At 35.5% G+C, this 26,090-nt stretch overlaps 1 protein-coding gene across 1 annotated transcript; it reads left to right on the top strand.

The window, feature by feature from the left end:
- The first annotated feature begins 4,687 nt into the window (after positions 1–4,687).
- Positions 4,688–24,790, top strand: LOC107587657 (prostaglandin G/H synthase 1-like). The gene is made up of 11 exons (XM_016275513.1): positions 4,688–4,972; positions 5,064–5,153; positions 7,521–7,637; positions 8,347–8,487; positions 11,415–11,558; positions 11,749–11,930; positions 12,594–12,677; positions 13,716–13,962; positions 19,544–19,830; positions 21,062–21,209; positions 23,730–24,790. The coding sequence occupies exons 1-11, from the start codon at positions 4,966–4,968 to the stop codon at positions 24,074–24,076; spliced, it is 1,794 nt and encodes a 597-aa protein (XP_016130999.1). The 5' UTR covers positions 4,688–4,965; the 3' UTR covers positions 24,077–24,790.
- Positions 24,791–26,090: the final 1,300 nt, after the last annotated feature.

Below are 26,090 nucleotides of genomic sequence, written 5' to 3'. Positions count from 1 at the left end.
CTTGAATTAAGATTATACTTGTTTAGTTCAGTTTTTCACTTTATTAAAACTTTCATGATGCTTGAAGTTTATACAGTATCACTAACAAAAAGTACCTTTACCATGTTTTTTGGACATTGTACCATGGTGTACCATATATATTCAAGTACAGTATAATAACAGTAAGATGGTGGTGCCATGCTACTTTGATGTAAACCACGATACCCTAATTGATTGCAACATTCATGTACCATGGTAGAAATCAAAGCACCACCATGGCACCTCCATCTAAATAGACTAAATAGAAGTATATCAAGTAAAGGCAACCCCTTCATCATAAATAACACTCACTATTATAAATAGAGTCAGCACCATCATGTGGGCACAACTGAAATTGTCATTGTATCAAAGCTGAAACTAAAAATGATTTAACCCTGGTGAACAATAACGGTGAATATATGATGACTGTTGCTGCCAAACTATATCTACATTGAAAAATGCATGTATTTATGTGCACTTCCATTCAAAAGTGTGTGAACAATAATTTATTTTCAAGACATTAATAGTTTTATTCAAGAGTGACATTAAAGATTATTGTAATGTTACAAAAGATTATTTCAAATTAGTGGTGTCAAATCGATTCATCTCATCCATAATAAAAGTTTGTGTTTACATAATATATGCATGTGTACCGTGTATATTTATATATAAATAAACACACATACATGCATATATTTAAGAAATATTTACATTATAAACATATACATAAATACATTACATTATACATTTAAGTATATATTTCATATATTTCTTAAATATATACATGCATGTGTGTGTATATATATATATATATACACAGTACACACACATATATTATGTAAACACAAACTTTTATTTGTTTGTGCGATTAATTGATTTGACACCACTATTTCAAATTACTGTGTATATTTTTATATATATATATATATATATATATACACACATACATGCATATATTTAAGAAATATTTACATTATAAACATATACATAAATACATTACATTATACATTTAAGTATATATTTCATATATTTCTTAAATATATACATGCGTGTGTGTGTATATATATATACACAGTACACACACATATATTATGTAAACACAAACTTTTATTTGTTTGTGCGATTAATTGATTTGACACCACTATTTCAAATAAATGCTGTTCTTTTGAATTTTCTATTCATCAAAGAATCTCGAGGGGGAAAAATTTATCACCATTTTTATAAAAATACCAAGCAGCACAACTGTTTTGATAATAGTAAGAAATATTTCTTGAGCAGCAAATCAGCATATTAAAATTATTTCAGAAAGACACTGAAGACTGGAGTAATGAGGCTGAAAATTCAGCTTTGCCATCACTGAAATAAATTACATTTTAAAATGTATTAAAATAGGAAGCAGTTATTTAAAAATTGAAATCATATTTCACAATATTACTGTTTTTACTGTATTTTAATCAAATAAATGCAGCCCTAGTGAGCATAAGAGACTTTCAATATTACAACATCTTACTGACCACAAATGTTTGAATGGTATTGTATGTTATACATCTTTGAGAGTTTAACACATGGTCTGTAGTATACACTATGTGCAGTGCAGGAAAGAAAAGACCCAAAATGACCAGGAAGGACAAGCCATTTTAGATCGTGTGTGGACATTGTGAATTATTGTAAAGCTTATTTGTTTCCAAATCAATACAACAATTTGAGATTATTTCAAGAAATGGTGACATTAATGGACAGTGCAGTGAATCAATTCATCATGCAGTATTCAATGCCTGTTACCGCTTGTTGAATTGCTCACTGGATGAATAGTTTAATGGTCATTATTTGATTGGACATTTGATCAATTGTGGTTGCCATTAAACACACACAGACAAAATTGGAGACATTCACCTTCCATTATAATTATTTCATACCAATGAACATGGATGAACAAAGGACCTTGATGACTGGATTATATTGGTGAACTGACAGATAACTGACAATTATTGCTAGAGTGCAATAAAACAAATAGCATTAGGCTGTCAGAAAACTGTCACAATTTTAAGCAATCAGACTTAAAAAAAAGTCAAGCTTGGCATTCTTTTTTGTGGCAAGTGATTATTCAAGATGAAAAGAACACACTCCAACATGACAATTGGAAAAGCTTAAACCCAAGTAACAGTCTTTCACAGTTCATTTTATCCATCTCACTTGTTTATAACTTAGATGTAAATACAGCTGGATAAAACAAAAACTGTCTGTCTTCATTTCAAAATGTGATTATTTTAAAGGGGGATGATATATATATATATATATATATATATATATATATATATAGTATATACATTTTACTGACCCCAAACTTTTGAACGGTGGTATACAATTACAAAGCTGTCACTGTAACCTAAGATACAAAAGCTTAAATAGCTTACCCCAAAATGGTACATATTAGTACATTAAAAGTACACATCAGCACCTTAAGTGTAAGTCAGTGTTTTTTTAAATGGGTACCATCCAGTGACAGTTATGTACCTTTTTTTTCCGAAAGTGATGCTGAAATAGTGGACAGTCTCAGTGAGTCTCAGGTCTACCTGAGGGCAAGAAGCACTGGTTATCTGACAGAAAGGGCATTGCAGAGGTCTGAAATCTGTCCAGTGGAGGAATGCTGTCATTAAACTTGAATTGAATGGACATGAGGAATTTGAAATCTATCTACAGTATCTATCCATCTATCTATCTATCTATCTATCTATCTATCTATCTATCTATCTATCTATCTATCTATCTATCTATCTATCTATCTATCTATCTGTCTATCTGTCTGTCTGTCTATCATTTTTTATTGTTTGTGTGAGAAAGAAGTTTCTGGAAAGAAGTGTAACCAGATGTCTTACTACAAAACCATTAATACTGGAGAGACACTGATTCTGACTTCATTTTGTAACTGCAAGTTACTAAAGGTGCTTTCTAAATGACAAAAGGATTAATTTGTATAACTATTGAGGAAATAGTAGTATGTCCGAGAGGTGTTTACATATAGTTTCGTGTTGATCAGACCAGAGTCAGTTATTCCTAAACACATGGGACTGAATATGTGTAAAAATTATTAGAATTAAATTTAGAATTCAACAGTATCCTGTTAGGCCTTGTGGTGTTGTGGTGCTGCATAAATAAAATAATGTTTATGTTGACAACATCATCTACAGATATGATGGGGGTTTTAGAAGAACTGCAGTATTTTCAACAATTACATCCATGATGAGGCAATAAACTGTTAGATTTTGACGTGCAGGAGTATTAGATGGTTTGATCAAGGCTGGAGAAAGTGCTGAAAGACTCAAATCTCTTGAACTGATGGTTGTGAAGATATGTTTCTTGCTGTTTTTCGTGATTTTGAGGTAGGGAGGTGCAGGACATGTTTACAATAGGGTAATTTATGAGAGACTTACCCTGGAGGGGCAGAAGGGTGTGAGAGTTGGGGTCGTGGAGAAGCCAGAGATCGTAAAAAGTCTGATTGTAAAAGTTTGGAAGGCTTTTTATTTGAGGGTCCCTTTTAACTTTTTTTCAAGCAGATAGCAGCCACTTAGTGGGGAAATTTCTTTCAGTAGTTTACAATGTGTTGGTTCCAAAACTGATAAGTGCGAACAAGTTCACACCTATTTTTCTCCAATTTTTATGCTAGAGTCTATATAACTATTTTTTAATCAGGCATACTCTCATCTCCTAACTCATCATTCAGTTTTACATGCATGCCATGTTCTTCTTTTTAGAAAAAGGGGCAGTTTCTGTCCATCCCATTTCCCTGAAGTTCAGCCTCCTAGGGCCTTCAGCCAGAATTGTGAGCAATGATTCTTAACCAAGCTAAATTAAAATCAGCTGCCTGCTGGAACAGGATGCATAATGATCTGAATGTTAGCTTTTTCCAGTTTAATGTGCATGACCTTACAGAAATGCATGGTTTACTTGTGTCATTTACAAAACTTGTGAAATTGGTTTTGCTATATTTTCATCATATTGGCTGTATTCACAATAAGCTATTAAAACTATCATCACCATAATGATTCTAATATATTGATACATTTGCTGATAAGCTTATAGCAATGTACATGTACGTTCTTGTTTTAAGTTATTTCAAGGCTACAGTATTTTGACCTAATAATGATTTTCTTAGAACATTACCAAAGTATACTTATTGGTCTGTATTTAACACTATACTACATTGTTGTAGACAGCCAAAACATAGACCTTTTTATTAACATCAAAAGATAGGCTACTGTATTAATGCAACACAATTTCCATCATTTTGGAACCAGTCCTGCAGTTTTGTTTAGACAGACCACTGAAATAAAAGGAGTTCATCTTCATTTTATCATGATTAAGCATTGTCCTGTTGCTGATTCTTCTTCATGAATCCTTGTTCCATTGATAAAAACCTTGTTTTAGGTAGAGAATTCATTAGTACCAAATTAAGATGTGATTGCATGTGTAGGCTATATTAAGTAAAACACAATAAAATGCCGAACGCCGCGTGTTATTTGTACAAGTGCGTCTAGTTTTGCACAGCAGATACAAACACACGGTGGCGCCCAAAGATTTTTTTTTCGTCTCAACTGGATCTCTAAACTAAACTGCTGTTAGATCATTTTCTATTCTGCATTGTGGTTTTAATCGTGAGTTTGGTCTGGTGCGAGCGTGAGTTTAGTACGGTCTAGTGTTCCACTATACAAAAAAAAAAACTGAATTTCCTTTCAAGCGTTTTTTTTGCTCATCAATTTGCAAAAAGCCTCCGCGAGTCTCTGTCTTTGCACGACCAGACTTTGGCAAGCTTCTATGTCTTGCATGTGAATCTAAACGACATGGAATGATTAATTTGCAGTTTTTTTCCTTCTTTAACACACCACTTTTGAATTCTTTGTGCTTTCGAATTGTACTCTGTATTTAATTCTCTCTGTGTTCCAAACTACAATGAAAGGTGAGCAATGAACATTTTCAGTATTTCTGTAAGTTTTATATATCCTATATCAACTTTCGTGACAAGCCCTATCAGATATTTCGCTTTGTAGTGTTTAGCTTTTTACTGAAGTGGACTTTTATCCTGCTGCTGAGTCTCTCCTTGTGTGACGGGGAAGAAAGTCCAACTTCTTCAAACGTTGGTAAGTATATACATAAATAAAAACAACAATGCTTACATTACATTTTTTAAGATATCAGTATTTAATCATATAAGTTAGTCATATAAACGGAACTTTGGTGTTATTTTCATGTTTTCTGAATTTCTGAACTGAATTTAGTCCATTCATTTTTATGCTTTCGTGAGGTTTAGAAGTGATTTGAATTCCTCAGCATTTGCTCTCAAGTTGATTGTCAAAAAAATTGTTTTATCTAAAACGAACTGAGTTTATTTCTGCATAAGCATTAAATTAAGCATTAAAGCGTCTAAAGGCTCAACAATGCATTTTCTCAACAACAAAAAAATGAGTATAAGCAGCAAACTTATTCTGTGTACTGTTTTATTAAAGTGTATTACTATTATTAGTGTTAAAGCACACAAAAGCTTCATCTCAGAGCATGACTCCCCTTTTCCTTTCCTCCTCGTGGAGGTATGTATAAGAAGCAATGAACAAGTCTGATCTTGGTTAGGAAGTTGTGTATGTTATCTTTGTGTCAGCCTCTCTGTTTACATAGTTTAGTTTATTGGATGAATAAACTGTAGGGATTTTGTGCTTGGTAAATGGATTAAGAAATAAATATGCTAGTGGTTGTCCAAAAATGTTGTCCTGTAACGGTTGTGTTTCTCTGCTCACAGTTGCATGTGTATGAGCTATAGGTCTAGAGGAGTTTGTTGTATAATGCAATGATGGAAAGTACTGGAGAGAGAGGGGGATTCTGAATATCTGCTGCACAATTTGTGCACACTAACCACATTTCATTCAACATTCTTCTATTTTTGGGTTGTGTCTGTCATACTGTTGTCAAGTGAAGTAGAGGGTCATGCCACTGACATCCTTGAGCAAAGATATGATGTTGTTTGTATTTATGAATAAGCCTTATCAGGGGAAGCCTGTTGTCTCATTTTTATTGAGAATGACTGACTGATATTGTGAGAAATATATTCAAAACCATATTTTAACAAACTACTGTACACTGTAAAAAAAAAAATCTGTGACATTTACGGTAAAATACCAGCAGCTGTGGTTGCCAGAACTTCACTGTAAAAAAATATGGTAGAAACATTTTAGGTTTTAAAGACTTAACTTAAATTCACAATAAAATACCGTATTTCATTAACTGATGTAATGTTAATAAACCAAAATATTGAAGTACTAATATCTGTTTTGAACCATTGTAATGCACTGATAACCACCAAAAACTGGTGGTGATGAGAAAGTCACATGATGAAACAATGCTCATCACAAACAGCTTTTCTACGAGCTGAGGAGGGCAATACTTATATATAGAAGGTGCACAGTGTCATTCACATAAACACTAAACCCCATCATGGTGACACACGTGATTCTGAAATAATGCAATAAACATTAATTTAACAACATTACATGTAAGATTAAACCCTAATGTACACAACTGATAAGAAAAAACTAAGAAAAACATGTTATTTCAACAAAAAAACATAAAATATGAAGTGTCATGCAGGGAATTCTGGGAGTGTGAATTTACAGTTTGTCACTGTAAATTATACAATGACTTTTTCTTTTTCACTTCCAAAATCCATATTTTTAATTTTAACAGTATTTTACTGTAAAATTACACTAAATGAAATTACATTTATTCACCAAATATAGTATGGAAACTTACTGTTAACCAGTTAACAGGTTTTTAACTGTAGCATTTTACAGTCTTTTACTGTTAAAATCACAATCATTTTTTACAGTGTACAAGGCTGGTAGTTAATGAAGAAATTAGTGTGAAGTTCAAGACATTTCAGTCATGGTTACATGATCATCTATTACCATTGGCATGAATCCACTGTATCTTTTAGTTAGAGTGTAAAGTAAAATCATGAAAATCCTCAGAGTTGCATGCAAAAACATATGATGCAATTGCCCTGATGAGGCTTGTCATGACGATTGCATAATTTTGAGATATAATCTCACATCTAAACTATGGTTGAAATTCTGTAGTGAAATACATTAGGGAACGCTGAGGAGGATGTTAATGTAGCCATTTAAAGTCAAAACACCAGTGAAACCCTTTACAACTTTGACTGTATTATTTCGTATCTTTTAGTTAGAGTGTAAAGTAAAATCATGAAAATCCTCAGAGTTGCATGCAAAAACATATGATGCAATTGCCCTGATGAGGCTTGTCATGACGATTGCATAATTTTGAGATACAATCTCACATCTAAACTATGGTTGAAATTCTGTAGTGAAATACATTAGGGAATGCTGAGGAGGATGTTAATGTAACCATTTAAAGTCAAAACACCAGTGAAACCCTTTACAACTTTGACTGTATTATTTGACTGCTGTTATTTGTTATTGACTGCTTGTTTTCTCTAGTGAATCCTTGTTGCTATTACCCTTGTCAAAACCGAGGGATTTGTGTTCGATATGGCCTGGACAGATATGAATGTGACTGCACCAGAACAGGCTTCTATGGAGAAAATTGCACTATACGTATGTATTTTGTCTTTTATCTCAGTCTGATTGTTATGTTTGTACTGTATAATGTGAAAACATGTTGGACGAAAACATGGACTTAGCTAATAATAATGCTGTGCCTTGAAAATTAAGGCTGACATTTCATCAGCTTGATACTCAATCTAAGCTGTATGTACATAATGTTTTATTTAATGAATTATTTAAACAGAACAATAAACTATCACAATTGTTTTGGAAGCATATGCCTCTTTAGACACAGTCCAACATCTGTGCCAGCCTATTCCTGGCAGAGGGAAAGGCTCAGGACCAAGTCATTTTCACTCTCTCACAAACCCCCACGTCATTGTCAGGCAGTCCCACAGTCTGTCTCCTTTTCCGTTTCTTTTTTTCCTATTTCTATTTCCTGTCTCTCTCAACTTGTTGGCACAAATGAACTGGTGCAATAAAAGGTCTTGCAGAAAGTTCCAGGGAAGTTGCTATAAGCTATATGTTGTGATAGGATGATTGTGTTAAAAAAAAGATGAAAAAAACGGGTTACTACGAACACAATATTTTCTCGAGACATAAGACCTTATTTTAGATTGCTTAATTAGTGTCAGTCCAGTTTGGGTACAAGATTTCAAAGGAATTCCAGGACATCTCATACACATGTCCAATGTATTGGACAGCAGACAAGACTCTCTTTATTTATTAACACACTCTCTCCACCTGTTTTCTTCTTCAGCTGAGTTCTGGTCTCGAGTCTCTCAGCTCTTGAAGCCCAGTCCTAATGTTGTCCACTACGTCCTCACCAACTTTGACTGGCTATGGGACATCATCAACAGGACCTTCCTCAGGGACTGGCTCATGCACAAAGTGTTAACAGGTTGGTTTTGTTACACATGCTCATTATGAGTTGAGTGTTCACATTCATAATGTTGCTCATGTTTATTTATGTATGCCTGTATTAGGATCATAATGCGTGTTAGTAGATGGCAAACAGTGTACATATTTATCTGGCTTATTGTTAGGTTCAGTTTGTCTCTTGTGTAATGCAGAAATCAGTATGATATACCCCTGTGTCCCTGCTCCTTCAGGCATGTCAAGACATTTGTTAAAGGGTTTTATGTAAATTACACTGATACTAGAGTTTTATAGAGCAGTCTACTACACAATTTAATTCCTGCCCAGTCTGTACCTGTCCAAAAAAAAATAAATGAATAAACGAACTGCGCCATGGTCGCATGACTTCAACATCAACACCACTTAGCTTCAGACAAATCTTTCTTTCTTTCTTTTAAATCTACAAGTTGGAAATTTTGAGTTAGAATCGTTTGTAAGAGCATGGTTATAAACACAACAAGGTTGTAAAAGCGGCTTAGATGAGTTTACCTGTTTGCAAAAATCACAAGTGGGGCATTACTGTTGTACATACAGTAAAATGAAAATGAAAATATGTTGAGCTTGTGTTAACCATTATTGTGTTAAGACCTTATTTCAGCAGTTTAACCAAAAACAATTCAGAAAACCCACTGACCTCAGGATTATGCAAAATGTTAACTCATTTCCACGTTAGCATAATGGTGAAATACATTGAATTGCGGTGATGAAACTCCAACTTTAACTTTATTCAGCCACTATTCCAGTGTAAATTGTTCTTAAGCTTGGTCTTCAAGTCTTTTTAGGGAAAGAGGAGAATAAGTTCAATCATCAAAAAAACATTGTAAACATCAATGTTTTATCAGCAAAGAAATGAAGACTTTGGCTGAGTAACTACTTCCAGACCACACGTGTAGTTTAGACAAAAATTCAGTTTGAAGTCTTGGTCGGTAGATTAGATGTTGTCTGTTTTCTTTGCTTTGGCAAAATTGTCTATAATTGAAATTGCTTGGATATAGTTCAGACGGTGGTGTGTCTGAGCAGGGTTTGCGATTATTGTTTTTTTATCATACTCTGCAGTGGTTGTCAGAGCAAATGGCTGGGTGTGAATTAATTTGGCCTAGTTGTTTTTTCTTTCTTGTAAAGGGAGTCTCCTTTAATTCAGCATCCTTACCTTATTTACTCAGTCACCACTTTGTTATAAGTGGCCCCTTTTCTAACGTACTGCCCCTTTTTTTATCATTTCCTCCCAGTAGTGCTCTGTAATGTCTTCCTGTAAAGACATTAATGTCAGTTAAGCTTCATGTAATGTAAATGTCGTGGCAAGATACACCAGGGTCATAGGAGGCTATCATTTCAATCTATGTTCATTTTAATGAGTCCGCCGCCAGTTGCCATGGCAACGCTTATGTACTCTGCAAGAGGCCCTCAAATTCCTCATGTCCTTCACACTGCTGCGGGCCAAAAGATTTCCTTGTGTGAGCCAAGTTACTGAATATCCTGAGCTATTGTTCCAGGAAAGTGTAATGGAGAGCATGTTAGCTCAGAATAAGGCTACCTGTATGGTGGTGTTTCTCAATTTTTTGTTGATGCCTCCCTTTTAAAGTAGAAAAACTGTTACACACCTATTACCCACAATATTAGCTACAATTTTATTGAATACTTGCTGTGTGAAAAACATTTTCTTTCTTCTTTATATTTGTATACATAGCTGACAATGTTATCTACATTGCATTTAGATAAAATAAATAAATAAATTAATAATTAAAAAAAAATATATATATATATATATTAGGTATAATGTGCTTATTGTGTTCATGTTGTATTGAAAAATACTTGCTGCTTTTGAGGTGGGAAATGTGTAAGGGTAGGTATATTGTATTAAATGATTATTTTAAATCTTATTTAAAAAATTGTTAAAAACACTTAATATAAAGAGGGTCCTAATTTTTGTAATGAATAACCAAATTTAAAATGATATGTTCTTTCAGTTTTAACAATTTTGTTGTTTCAGTGTTTTGTTATTTACTATATATCGTCTGTGTTGCATTCAAAATTATACAAAATAAAATAAAAAACAATAATAGATTAATAAATACAAAATAAGAATAAGATAAGGAATGAAAGAAACATTTCCTTCAAATGTCTCTCCAAACCTGTATGATGTTTTGCTGTGGGATGAGAGGATGGTGACTGAAAACACATAGAAGTTGCTGCTTTGAAACAATCTGTATTATATTAAGCAATACAATAAAGGTGACTTGACTTGACTTGATAAAGGTACTATAAATGTAGCCCATGTGTTATTGATTTGCGTGCATTATTCCAAGTCTTCTTAAGTCAATTAATTACTTTATGTTGAAAACAGACTGAAATGTAAATTTGTCATTCACTAAAAAACTGAATTGTGCATTCAACACCAAATAAGGAGTAGAAGGCAGAGCAGAAGACACTGCACTCAAACCTTATTGGTTCTCGCATATATCATTAACACATAGATTTTAAGTGTGTGAAATTGAATGAAATTTGGAAACTAGGAGTCTCTCATGCTCCCTTACGATACCTCCGCCCTTCATTTTGAGAACCACAGCTGTTTGGGAAGGTTATGCAATGCTTTCTCATATCGTTGCTGCATTTTTTATGTTGCAAACCACTTGTTGTAAAATGTTTGGCTGTAGACCCATAAATGGGGAGGTAAATGTGTAAGAAATCCAATGTCAGTAAAAAACCTTCATGTTTTTAGGCTGTTGAATTTCAACCATATTAAATAGTAGGAAAAGGTTTTTGTGTAGTTGTTGACTAAGATCTAGAGATATATATACAGTATACTGTGTATATATATATATATATATATATATATATATATATATATATATATATATATATATATATATATATTCTGATGGTGTTTTTAAATATTCTTTCCCATCACAGTAAGAGCCAACTTAATCCCAAGTCCCCCAACATACAATTCCAAATATGACTACTTGAACTGGGAAGCATATTCCAACATCACCTACTACACAAGAATTCTTCCACCAGTCCCTCGGGACTGCCCCAAGCCATTGGGAGCCAAGGGTAAGAGACTATAATCAAAGTTTACTCCAAATCAGTGGTGCCTCTTCCTTCTGAAGGACACATGATCTGAAAATGCATTTTTCCTCATAAGAAGCGATATTAAAATACTCCAAGTATATCAGAATACTAAAGTCACCGGAAATACCTTGTCTTCTGAGGCTGTGGTGAAATCATTCCATGTGTCTCTCAGGAAAAATGAAGCTTCCAGACCCCAAGCTTCTGGTAGAGAAGTTCATGTTAAGGCGGAATTTCAGACCAGACCCTCAGGGAACAAATTTGATGTTCGCCTTTTTCGCTCAGCACTTCACGCACCAGTTTTTCAAGACTCACAACCGTGTTGGACTTGGGTTCACAAAAGGTCTGGCTCATGGGGTGAGTAACAGTTTTTACAATTTAACATTTGTGATCTCTTAATAAACAAATCAAATCAAGTGTTTGATGGCTCTACCTGCAGGAAAGGGCTTTTAAAAAATCTGTGCATGTGGTTTTTGAGAGAACGCGAGAGTCGATAAAATGTTTCTCTTGGACCCTGAATCCATGTTCATCAAAGACCTTATTGGGCAGAGATATAACTTAATGCTGTTTTTTCACAGTGGGACATCAAAACATCAACACTCATGTTAGTGTTGGAAGGAATTGGGGAAGGGTCAAAAAATCTGTATCTCATTGTCTGCACACAAGCATAATATTATATACTATTTTAAAGGAAGGTGGAAATGAATTTATAATTGATTGTTGAAAATGAGTGTTGTACAGTAGACTCTGAGGATGAATTAATGCGGTATTAATATATATTATACCCTATATTATATAATATAATGTATATTAATACCCTGAAGGTACATATCAGGACTTTAAAATAACATATTAATACTTTAAAAGTACATAGTATATTTTGAAATGGTATCACACCAGTGACGGTTTTGTAACTTTTTTTCTGAAAGTGTATGCAATGAATACTAAAAATGTTTGAATAATGCAGTTTCAGTATCAGCTTATCAGGATGTCTGTATTTGATTGCATATTGAAAACTAGGTGGATGCTGGGCATATTTATGGAGATTCTCTTGATCGCCAGCTAGACCTCAGACTGCATAAAGACGGGAAGTTGAAGTACCAGGTACCGTTCACCAGTTAAATGTCAGGCATGCTGTGGAGTCATCAGTCGTGCTAGGCTGAGCATGTCTCCAAGTACATGAGATATGTCATTCTGATCATTTGTATATATCATAGGTAAAACATGTTAAATATGATCTGTCATTCTGGTCTTTTCCATTACAGAGGGTCACTCAGATTAAAACTGCTTACTGCCTCACTTTTACTGTTCTTATACAAAAAATAGCAGTTTATACTAAATCACATTTACCTGTTTTACAAATGATATACAGATTCTTTCTACTCGTGTTTCATAATTGTGGCCCTGTACGTTTTCAGTTGCTTTATTTCACTTCATGTGTGCAAGCATTTCCTTCTGAATGTCTGTGCGGATAACCTCATAGAATTGTGGGTGTGAACATGTGGTTTTTGTTAAGCCTCAGTGATGTAATTTAAGATATAGCACACTGTTTAGTCTTGTAACAGTGAGTATAGTGTGATTAGTAAGTTAGTGTGGATATATAGTTATATACTAATCGAAACCTGTTAAAGAGATTTCAGGACAGTTTTTGTGAATTCACCCTATATAAACTACCATTCAAAAAAGTCTGGGCTTGATATTTTTTCATATTTTTTGAAAAAAGTCTCTACTGCTCACAAAGGCTGCTTTAAAAAAATACAATAAAATAGCAATATTGTGAATTATAATTATACAATTTAAAATAACTCTTCTCTGTTTTAATATATTTTAAATGTAATTTATTCCTGCGATGGCAAAACACATTTTCAGCAGCCATTACTCAAGTCTTCATGCAGTGTCACATGATCCTTAAGAAATCATGCTAATATGCTGCTCAAGAAACATTTCTTACTATTATCATTATTGAAAACAGTTGTGCTGCTTAATGTTTGTGTGGAAAGCATGATACATTTTTTTGGGGATTCTCTGATGAATAGAAATTTGAAAAGTATGGCATTTATTTGATTATTACTGGTAGAGCAAAGTGTTAAGAGAAAACAATTCTGCATTTTACCATGATGTTTCTGTTTGGCACTGATGTAGGTGGTCAATGATGAGATATACCCCCCCACAGTGCTAGATGCACCGGTCAAAATGAACTACCCACCATCTGTCCCGCCAGAGCAGCAGCTGGCCATTGGGCAAGAAGTGTTTGGACTGCTGCCGGGTCTCAGTTTGTACGCCACCTTGTGGCTGCGTGAGCACAACCGTGTGTGTGATATCCTGAAACAAGAACATCCAACCTGGGGGGATGAGCAGCTGTTTCAGACCACCAGGCTCATTATTATAGGTAACAATTTCCTCAAATCCAGTGGATTTTCTTTTGCTTGGGAACTTTTATTTTATATAATATTTGACTGTTACAATAATTAATATCGAAATGGGCATATTACAATAACTATGTTGAGAGAATACTTATATCATTATATTAATATATTACATTGAAAATTATGCACTTATGTACTTATAATCAGAGATGGGCGATGAAAATGTATTTCAAATAAAAATACTATGTAGAAAAATTTATTTAAATACAAATACAGTATTTTGTATTTTGAAAATACACAAAATACATGTGAAATTGGCCATCCAATGTAGGCATCCCTATAGGCTGAAATCTATCTGGACCTATTCTGAATGCAAAAAACAAACAAACAAACATTTAGATGTGTACGACTGCTTAGAAACTTCAGATTCCATTTTAAATACACCTTCCCTTGCCTGTAGAAAATACAAAAATAAAAAGAACACTCTTTATATTTATTTAATGTAAAGTTTATTTTGTTGTATATAAAGTTTATTCAAATTAGAAAGTCAAATCTAAAATTAGAATTCATTTTTTGAGGAACAATAACAATAAACAATAAAACCAAAAGCTGAAGATCTTTTCTATCATTCATCAGTGTTTGTATCAGTATTGTTCAATCAGTATTGTTCAATTTAGTGCTATATGTTATCATATTCATACAGTATGTTTTGTTCTAATGTCACAAGTCATAATCTCAAGTTTACCGGGTTTTACACGATTATTTGATTCCTTTATGTGGGTTTAAGTAGTGTACTCAAAAATATTTTCACATATGTCCTCCAAAATGACCCACAACCTTATCAGTTTATATGTGAACAAATCCATTTATTCATAAACTTCCCACAAAATGATTGTTTGACAAACTACTCTGCGAACTACTTCCTCTCACCGCTGCTTTCTGATGGATTGGAGAACAATTACTCCAAGTTGCCCCCCTGTCGTTTCACAGTGTAAAAAGTGTCAAGCAAGTGTCAAAAAAGCTGCGACCGTTTAGGGAGGAGCGCACGCAGTCAGCAGTTTGGATGTAGAGGCAGGCAAAGTATGAAGAAGGCTTCAACTGCACTACGAGAGAAAGCGCCAGCTGCGCAGTGATTCCAGCTTTTTCTATGTAACGTAAACAATGTAGAAAAAGTTCAGAGTTGCCCCCCTGTCGTTTCACAGTGTAAAAAGTGTCAAGCAAGTGTCAAAAAAGCTGCGACCGTTTAGGGAGGAGCGCACGCAGTCAGCAGTTTGGATGTAGAGGCAGGCAAAGTATGAAGAAGGCTTCAACTGCACAAACCGCTTCCACTACGAGAGAAAGCGCCAGCTGCGCAGTGATTCCAGCTTTTTCTATGTAACGTAAACAATGTAGAAAAAGTTCAATCAATTCACACTTGATCAAACTATTCACACTTTACATTATCGCCACGATATGTATTGTCATATCACCCAACCCTAACATGCAGTAATGCTTTAAACACATTTTGACAAGCTAGTTGATAAAAAAACAACAACCTATTAACTATCAACACATGATTGGCTTATGCTATTTTTTCCTTGTTGGTGCTCTTTTATCCTTTCATGTTAACTGAAGGCAAATCTGAATTGTGCACTAGTTTAACTTTAATCAACAAGTACAATTGACCATGACATCCTCAACTTCTCTTATTCCAGAAAAATCGCTCACACAACGCTGAATGGATCTGTACAGTCATGGCCAAAAGTTTTGGCAGTGACATAAATTGTGTTTTGCAAAGTTTGCTGCTTCAGTATTTGTAGATTCTTTTTCCACATGTTTCTATGATATACTGAAAAACAATGATAAGCATATCAGAAGTTTTAAAGGCTTCTATTGGAATAAATAAATATATATAAAAAATTAGTCAATATCTACAGTGTTGACCCTTGTTCTTTATAACCTCTGCAACTCACTCTGGCATGCTGGATATTAGCTTCTGGGCCAAATCCTGATTGATGGAGATCCATTTTTGCCTTATTAGTTCTCGGAGTTAATCACAATTTGCGGGCTTCTGCTTGTCCACTCGCCTTCCGAGGACTGACCACAGGTTCTCTATGGGATTGAGATCCGGGGAGTTGCCTGGCCACGTAAATGTAAATGATCTTTGAGCCACTTCTTTATCACTCTTGCTTTGTGACATGGTGCTCCATCATGCTGGAAAATGCACGGATCATCACCAAATTGCTCATGGATCGTTGGAAGAAGTCCTCTTGCTGGACGTTTGATACCATTCTTTATTCATGGCAGTGTTTTTGGGCAGAATTATGAGAGAGCCCACTCCCTTGGTTGAAAAGCAACCCCACACATGGATGGTCTCAGGATGCTTCACAGTTGACACAACACAGGACTCATGGTAGCGTTCACTTATTCTTCTCCGAACAATCGATTTTCCTGATGTCCCAAACAGTCGGAAGGAAGCTTCATCAGAGAAAATAACTTTGCACCAGTCTTCTGCTGTCCAATCCTTGTACTTCCTGCAGAATTTCAGTCTGTCCTTCACGTTTTTCTTGGAGAAAAGTGACTTCTTTTCTGCCCTTCTTGACACCAGGCAGTTGTTCAAAAGTCTTGGCCTCACTGTGCGTGCAGATGCACTCACACCAACCTGCTGCCATTCCTGAACAAGCTCTGCACTGGTGGTGACACGATTCCATAGCTGACTTGCTGGACACTCTGGGACGTCCTGAAGACTTCTTCATTGCAGTCGAACCTCTCTCCTTGATGTTCTTGATGATCCGGTAAATAGTTCTTTCAGGTGCAATATTCCTTGTAGCAATTTCCTTGCATGTGAGGCCATTTTGATGCAAAGCGATGATGGCTGCACGTGTTTCTTTGGAGGTAACATTGCTAACAAGAACACAATGATTGGAAGCGCTTCTTCCCTCCTTTTATAGCAATCAGTCTGCTCTTACAATCTAATTAGTATGATAGTGAGTACTAGTACTCATTCACACTTTCACTTGTGCTGCTGATATAATTAGTCAATTAATGTTAGCTGGTCATTTTGTGTCAGGATAAAAAAAACAGTGAAATTTGAAAATGAAAGTAAATTTTTTGGCCAATTATGCTTTCAGCATTTATTTCAAATGCATCTGATCACTCTACACAGTAATCTAGAAACAATGGGCCTTATTTATCAATCTAACGTAGAAACAATCGCAGATCCGTGCGCACAAATCAGCTTAAGACAGAGTTCACGTGTGATTCATTAAACATCCGTATGCCGCCAATTTCATCGTACGAATGTTCACACGTTGATAAATGTGGCGGCAGAAAACAATCGTCATTTGAATATCACGCCCCTAAAAACACCCCGGTTTAGAAGCCTCGCCCCTAGAGTTTACGACACGGAGAAAGGAAACCCGGCCAAAAAGAGGAAGTAATCTCGTGAAAGAGAAATTGATCTTACTCCAAAAACAACCGTTGACCTTGTAATTGCAAACAATTAGGCTACATTAATATATGTAATTTATATATATATATTAAAGGGGTCATATGATGCTGCTAAAAAGAACATTATTTTGTGTATTTTGTGTAATGAAATGTGTTTATGTGGTTTAAGGTTCAAAAAACACATTATTGGCGGGCTTGAGAACGGCACGGCCGGCGATTTGGGCGAAGGAGCGTCCAGAAGGACATGTGACGACTCCGGGCTGGACTCCACTTCGTCCACGGTGAAAGCCAATCCGGCGATCCACAGTGCAAAGTTGTAGTATTTCCTCAGCAACCAGCACGGACAAGAGCTTGTAACACTTCAAAGAGAAAGGAAAAATTTGAATCCAAATGTTTATATTTTTGCCATAGGCCTATTTGTAACATTTGTTTGCATAACTATTATTCATTATGCAGCCTAAACATGGCTTTATACTTCAGTCATGTTCTAATATCCGTGTAAAATCCTTCACATGCGCAAAAATGTTTGTTTGGGGCGGGCGCTGCACGCTGATTTTACAGCAGACCTTTTAAAATAAACAGTGTAACTTTTATGTTTGGTTGACTGCATTTTAGTTTGATGATGAATGGCTGAAATGTTAGGCAACGGTAGAACTAATGTTGTTTGTGTGTGCGTGAGGCGCCTGTGCGATCAGATTGATTAAATCAAATAAAGATATAAAGAATAGAAATAAAATGCATTAAGAGTGCACAAAAACGAGCGTAGCCTATAGCCTACTTGTTGCACAGTGTTTTTTTTTTCCTTTTGTTAATCTGTTAATTATATTATGGCCTATTATATATTTTTTGTGATCCTATTTATTTTATTCCTTTTATAGACTTAATTTCTGTTTTTCTCCTTTCACAAAAGCGCTGCAGGTGCATGATGCGACGATTGAATCCTCATGGTCTTGTTTACGCTGCTATTTGTGCATATAAAGCTAAAGCCCTGTACAACACAACAACAAAAAAGACATTCTAATCTTACTGGTTAACGATCGACTAATGAGCTTTATGTGCAAAAATGAGTTTAAAAATGAGCAAAATGCTGTCATTCTACAATTCTCCACTGTATTTACTATGCTGCGCGCAAGTTCAGGTAACTCAAAAACTTGCGTACACGAGCTAAAACCAGATGTGAGATTTGATCGTAGCCACCGCTCATGTCCATATTGATAAATTCCAAGTTTTGCGTTGAAATTTTCTGTCGTACGTTCGTTTCGTAAATGAGGCCCAATGTGAATGAACACCACAACAGCTTAAGCAGCAAACTTTGCAAAACACAAAATTTATGTCACTGCCAAAACATTTGGCCATGGCTGTACAGCTGCAGCTCATGTTGGTGTTGGGGGAAGGGGGCATGTCTGAACTAGTTGATGCACAAATCGGCACCCTGATAAAGAGGTTGACTAGCACTATTTTATGTAAATGTGAAAATACAAAAATACTAATCTTAAATGTATTTAAATACAAATAACATTAGATTTTTTCCCAAAGGCATTAAAATACTAAATATAATTTCAATAATTATTTCAAATACGTATTTGAAATACATGTATCTGATATACTACCCATCCCTGCTTATAATTTAAATAAGAATGCCATTTAAATTCCAGTTAATTAGAATTACAATTAATTAAAAACAAAAAAGTGTTATTGTTCTAAGTGTTGCTTTTTTATATTTAAAGTTGTCTATGATTTCTATAAAAATAATATTATCATTATATAATAAGTTTATGTTATATTGAATTATATAAAAATGAAAATCTATGTATAATAAAAAAATATTATAATTTTATTATATAAAATAGTATTTAAAAATATATTTTTTAGTAAAAACATTACATAAAATTATTTGAATTGAAATTGAATTGAAAGTCAATTCCTAAATTCAGAATTTTCTACAACCCTGGTGCCTTATTCCTTTATGAAGATTATTATATTATATCATATTATATTATATTCAAATCTGTTATGTGATCATTTTTTTCAAAAACTGAAAAACATGCTGATCCAGCTACTGTAGGTTTTTCAAAAGTGCTCACAGTTCTCCACTGTGCAACACTTTACATAATGCTTGTATTTACTAATTCGATAAAAAATTGAATGTTCAAATTTTGACTCAATTAAATCAAGGTGAGACCATTCATATTGTGATCGAGGACTATGTGCAACATCTGAGCGGTTACCGGCTGAAACTCCACTTTGATCCCGCGCTGCTGTTCACCTCACCGTTCCAGTACCAGAACCGTATTGCTGTGGAGTTCAATCAGCTTTACCACTGGCACCCGCTCATGCCTGACAGCTTCCACATCGCTGGAGAAGAGATTCACTACCCTCAGTTCCTGTTCAACACCTCTATCCTCACCCACTACGGGGTGGAGAAGCTGGTGGATGCCTTCTCAACCCAACCCGCAGGACAGGTAATGGCACCATGAGGGCTGTGGGGGAGAATTTAATGACTTAAATATCTGTTCCAAAAGAGAAACAAATAAACCATTCATAATGAGGTGCAATGATCCTTAGGCTGTGTCTGGGATGTTAGTAGGTTCTTAGGTCTTGGTCTGTTTTTGTCACTTCAAGGGGCATTTCCAATGAGTTTACCACCCTTGTTGTTTCAAACATGTCTGTGAGTGTTTTATTGCAGTGGGTCAAGAGATACTCCAACCAAAAATGAAAATTCTCTCATCATTTACTCACCTTCATGCCATCCCAAATGTAGAAGACTTTCTTCTGTGGAGATTTTTATTTTAAAAAATCAATTTCTGTGACTCTATGTAACATATGTTTTTGGCCAACTGTTCACACTTGGCATAAACGTCAGTACGTTGTGAAGTGGGATGTAAGCATGAAACTCGCATGAGAAGTAGTGTGAAGCACAGAGGACCTCACCTTCCAAGCATGTTTCACAAAGTGCTTATATTACACTTTACAATGTTCTGATGTTTACATCAAGTGTGAAATAAACCCATTTTTGACAGTTAGTCTGAAGCGATGGTTTATAGTTGTAAAGTTTAAAATATTAGTAATTTGCTCTTACACACGTACCCGTTGGCTTTAGAAGACTGAATTGATTAATCAACTGGGGTCGTATGGATTACAGTTGTGTTCATTTTGCGTGGTTATCCATATGTACTCACAAGGATTCTTTTTCTAAAAATGAAATAACCTTATACATTGTGAGAGCATGAGAGTGAGGAAGTGAACAAGTATAGGTAGAAATATTTGACGTGTTTACAATTAAAATGTGAGGTTTAATCTGATTGATATGTTTCTGAGAAACTGAAATGATAGGGTGATTTCTTTTAGATAAACAGAAAGCCTTTTTCATCATAGCATAATCAGGCTAATAAGTAGGATCACACTGAATGTGTGTCTGCAGAATATCAACAAAAGCTCTGTAGATCCTGAACGGATGTTGGGCAACACTTAATTCCACATTCCAAAATTCCTATGTACAATATACATAACATACATGGTATTATATATATTTTTAGTTAATATAAATGTTTACTTATTTTTAATAGATTCAAATATAATTTCACTACTGAATTTAATGTACAGCATGTTTTTTTGTTTTTTTTTTGTAAGTAATTAAGGTTAAAGAGAGCTTCTTTTGTATTTTTAATCATAAATCTCTTTGTGTTGTGACAGATTGGAGGTGGTCATAATATTCACCAAGTGGTGTGCAAAGTAGCTGAGGGGGTCATCATTGAATCTAGGGAGCTCCGACTTCAGCCCTTTAATGAATATCGCAAGAGATTCAATCTGAAACCCTACACATCTTTCTCAGAATTCACAGGTATTGTTCATCATCATTGTTGCCTGTAGAGAGCTTCTTGTGATTTCTTGATTTCACTCTTGGCTGTGTCTTTTTTTATGAGGTTCTGAATGTAGCTCATCATTATTTTTAATGGTGTAATAAGATAAATGAGAACATGCTGAAAATTCAGGGTCAAGTTTGAATTTTTGGATTATACCAAAAATGAAAATTTGCTGAAAATGTACTCACGCCATCCAAAATGTAGATTTTGCTTCTTCATTTCAACATATTTAAAAAAAAAATTTGCATTACATCAATTGCTCATCATTGGATCCTCTGCAGTGAATGGGTGCCGTCAGAATGAGAGTCAAAACAGCTGATAAAAACATCACAAGAATTCACACGACTCCGGACCGGTTGTTCAGGTGGGATATGGCCTGGGGAAAAAACTGTTCTTGTGTCTGGCCGTTTTGGTGCACAGTGGTCTGTAGCGCCGGCCAGAGGGCAACAGTTCAAAGAGGGAGTGTGCTGGGTGTGTGGGGTCCATAGTGATTTTGCCAGCCCTTTTCCTCATTCTGGAGGTGTAAAGTTCTTGAAGGGTGGGCAGGGGGGCACCAATAATCCTCTCAGCAGTCCTGACTGTCCGTTGAAGTCTCCTGATGTCTGATTTGGTAGCTAAGCCAAACCAAACAGTTATAGATGAACACAGGACGGACTCAATGATGGCCGAGTAGAACTGTATGAGCAGTTCCTGTGGCAGGTTGAACTTCCTCAGCTGGTGAAGGAAGTACAACCTCTGCTAGGCCTTTTTTTTTTTTTACAATAGAGTCAATGTGATTGTCCAACTTCAGGTCCTGAGAAATGGTGGTGCCCAGGAACCTGAATGACTCTACTGCTGCTACAGTGCTATTCATGATGATGAGTGGGGGGAGTGCACTATCATCTCCACTGTTTTGAGCGTGTTGAGCTCCAGGTTGTTATAACTGCACCAACTGCAGCCTCTGTGTTCTGAAGCACGTGTGGAATCAGTCCAATAGAGAAGCGAGACGTCACGAGCGGGGTGACGTGAGCAACCAGGAAGCATAAAAGCAGTTCCAGCAAAGGGCATGTTAGCTTCTGCTCTTCAGCGAGCGCGTTGTGTTGTGTGTGAATGTTTGCAAAGCACCAGTCAATCAGAAAAACACTCTGTTAGACAAGTTACAATGTCAAAGTGTAAAGAAAAATCAAAGAAAGTGGCGCGTGAACGGCACTTCAGACGATGTGTTCCTCCCTGCCCAATGCTATCTTGCGGGTGGGGATACACACGATCTGTGTGTTGTTTGTTTGGGAGTGGAGCATGCACGATCAGCTCTCAAGAGGAGCCGTCTTCGATGAAAGCGGTCAGACTCGCGATCCTGTTTGATCCGGTCCCGCTGCTGCCGAGGCACAGTGCAGACTGTTGTCATGGGGATCGCAAGTTGATTTAGCGGAGGGATCCGAGACAGGCTCGTCCTTATCTCGGTCCTCTCCCGCTAGATCCACTGCTCCCTCTCAGGGTTCAGAAGCACACGCTGTGGTTTCTTCCCCCCGGAAAGAGAGCCAGACGCTTCATCTATCTTCCTCTGAGGAGGTTGATGTGATGAGGGTCGACACAGAGGAGACTGTGCAGTCGCCACCACAGTCCCTTGCGTATGAGGAGCTTGTGGAAGTTGTGATTCATGCTGTAGCCAAATTAAACATCGACTGGCCAGCGGAGGAGCAGGAAGTTCATCCCAAGAGTAAATTGGACAAATGTTTCTTGCGTGCTAGATCGCAGCCTTCACGCCGGGGTCTTCCATTTTTCCCTGATCTCCACACTGAGGTGTCGAGATTGTGGTATAAACCATTCTCGTCCCATCTCTTCAGCCCCACCGTCACAAACTTTTCTAATATTGTGGGGTTGAATGAGAAGGGATATGGGGCGATGCCAGCGGAGGAGCAGACGCTCGCGAGCTATCTCTCCCCATCTTCAGCATCGTCCTTTTTTTTTTCATTGTTGTTGTTGTTATGTTGGGAAGCCAGAATGCATAGCCATCAACAGAAACATACATTAACCGAACTGTTTTATGTGTTGTTATTTTTAACAAACCGTTTTACAGATGCGTTGTAATTTTTAAGTTGAACTGCAGTGCAAGTGCGTGCCGAACAGAGTGGAGAACCATACGGTTCGATTTTTTACCGAGAACCTTTCCACCCCTATTTCTTACAAATACACAGCATTTCTCTTCACAAGACATTAATTGATGGACTAGAGTTAAGTAGATTGCTTGTGGATTTTTGTGATGTTTTTATCAGCTGTTTGAAGTCTTATTTTGACGGCACCCATTCACTGGAGAGGATCCACTGGTGAGCAATGCTAAATCTGTTCTGATGAATAAACAAACTCATCTACTGTCTTGAGGGTAAATAAATTTTCAGCTCATTTTAATTTTTGGGTGGAACTAAACACTTCATGTTTACACAATGTGAGTGGGTGGTTATCACTCAACACATGAACTACCCACCAGGCCACATTAATATTTATGTTTTTATGTTTTACAGGAGAAAAAGAGATGGCTAAAGAACTAGAGAAACTGTATGGTCATATTGATGCTCTGGAGTTCTACCCAGCTCTTTTGCTAGAGAAGACACGACCTGGTGTGATATTTGGCGAAAGCATGGTGGAAATGGGGGCCCCATTTTCCCTAAAAGGCCTCATGGGAAATCCTATTTGCTCCCCTGAGTACTGGAAGCCCAGTACATTTGGGGGGAAGACAGGTTTTGATATAGTAAACTCTGCTACTTTGAAGAAACTAGTTTGCCTCAATACAAAATGGTGTCCTTATGTATCTTTCCATACTCCTCCAGCAGATTACAAACAACAGAGGACATCTCACGGTGAACTTTAGCACAGTGTACTTGTGGAATCTGTTTTAAATCACTGATCAAAAATGTGACTTCTATTTACAGATGTGAATGAAAACGAATTATCTTGTAAATCAGAAATGAATTAGTAATGACAATTATTTGAGTAGTTATTTTTAACAAGGTGACTGAAGAATGGATTTTCATAGTATTACAATATTATTAACATTTTTGGATTATGAAAGAGTGTTTATTACAACATACATGATAATTTTATGGATTTAATTGACCATTTGCTAAGCTCCACCATAAAAACATTACAGACCAATCCTGCTTAAGCAACTGTTGCCATCTGCCAGCTTTTGTTCTTTTATAATACAATGCCACAATACATTCCTGCCCACTTTATAAGCATATTTTACTGAAAATCATGCTGTTTATGGTAATCTCATAACTAAAGAGGGTGGAACTTAACAAAGGATCAGTTAGAGAATTGACTAAAAGGTTGGTGATTTCTTGCTACCTACTTGATCAAAGCTTTAAAAAATAGTGTAACTTTATATCATCAGGATGATCCGGTCATATAGAATCGTTTTTTACTTTGTTTACTGGCATTCATATTGCCAAACAACCATCAATCCATTTTCCAAACTGCTTGTCCTATGAAAGGTCGTTGTAGTCTATCCCATGGAAACACCCTGGACGGGTGACCAGTCCATCACAGGCCAAATAAACATTTAGCTTTAATTCATTGTCAATAAATAAATAAAAATAGTATTCCATCCATTTTATGATGCTGAAAAATTAATTGTATTTGCTGCCTCATATCTGTTCTGTGAAATAAGTAATTTCTTGAGATGTGGATCTGTGATGGCCAGTTATTTTTTCTTTGTTACAGAGTGTTCACTGTTGTATGCATTTATGATCTTTGATATGAATGAATGTAACCTCATAATATTCCTGTTTTTCCAAGCAAAATATATCCATTTGTAGCACCATTACTATGAGACTTTTCTCCAATATGATGTAGTTTGTCAAAAATGCATGTCTGATCATTTACATAAGAGGTTCAAATAAATAAAATGGCAAATCATTTATTTTACAACAAAATGTTTAAATTGTACAGTTAAATGGCTCTTTACCATTTCCAGCAATCTCAATAATCATTCATTTGTAGCCATTAACTAAGACAATAACACTTCATATTAATCTATCACACTATGATCTGTTCTGAATAAAATTATGTAAATGGCATGATACTTGTGTTTCAGCTTCTTATAACATGACTTCAAAAAGTCAACAAGAGATTTAGTTTTATTAATTGTATTTATTGGTAACTTTTACTTCTATGTAAAAGCAAAATACAACAGTTTGTTGCCCATAAAGTACAATACTCCCAATATCTTAAGATTAATGTTCAACAATACAAGTCACAGAAATAACTAATGGTAAGGTGGTTTAACCTTTGGCACGAGCGGAAATAACAGTCGAGATGGTGCACAAATAAAACCTTTTTACAACTTTTAAGTTCTATCATCCCTTTGCATTTACTCTCCATTACTGTGGATACATTTTTCAACAATATTTTACATAATGCTATGGCTAGGTTTGTAGAAGTAATTTCTTATTTGAACTGCTTAAAAATGCTGAATACTATAATTTTCAGAAATACATTAATATATACATTTAATTACTCTTAAGTACAGCATTATAAATTCCTTGGCATTAGAGGAAATATTGTTTATAGTGTTTATAAACTTGATGAATGATAAATGTTACCTGCAATTGTTCCCTGCGTCTGAATATGCGTACTTGCCTTCTGTGCAGTATTAATAGTATTAGTTGTATGTGGAGTACATATATATATATATATATATATATATATATATATATATATTCTTATTTGAACTGCTTAAAAATGCTGAATACTATAATTTTCAGAAATACATTAATATATACATTTAATTACTCTTAAGTACAGCATTATAAATTCCTTGGCATTAGAGGAAATATTGTTTATAGTGTTTATAAACTTGATGAATGATAAATGTTACCTGC

This window comes from Sinocyclocheilus grahami, unplaced genomic scaffold (assembly GCF_001515645.1).
Source record: "Sinocyclocheilus grahami isolate Dianchi unplaced genomic scaffold, SAMN03320097.WGS_v1.1 scaffold95.1, whole genome shotgun sequence".
Taxonomy (NCBI): Eukaryota; Metazoa; Chordata; class Actinopteri; order Cypriniformes; family Cyprinidae; genus Sinocyclocheilus; species Sinocyclocheilus grahami.
Note: the sequence above shows the minus strand (reverse complement) of the source record. Positions and strands in the feature narration are given on the sequence as shown.

What these genes read in the sequence shown, in the direction of transcription:
- LOC107587657 (XM_016275513.1), top strand. An exon ending in ACGGGAAGTTGAAGTACCAG is followed by an intron (nt 12,678 to 13,715) that starts GTACCGTTCACC and finishes GCACTGATGTAG; the next exon opens with GTGGTCAATGATGAGATATA. An exon ending in ATCTTTCTCAGAATTCACAG is followed by an intron (nt 21,210 to 23,729) that starts GTATTGTTCATC and finishes TATGTTTTACAG; the next exon opens with GAGAAAAAGAGATGGCTAAA.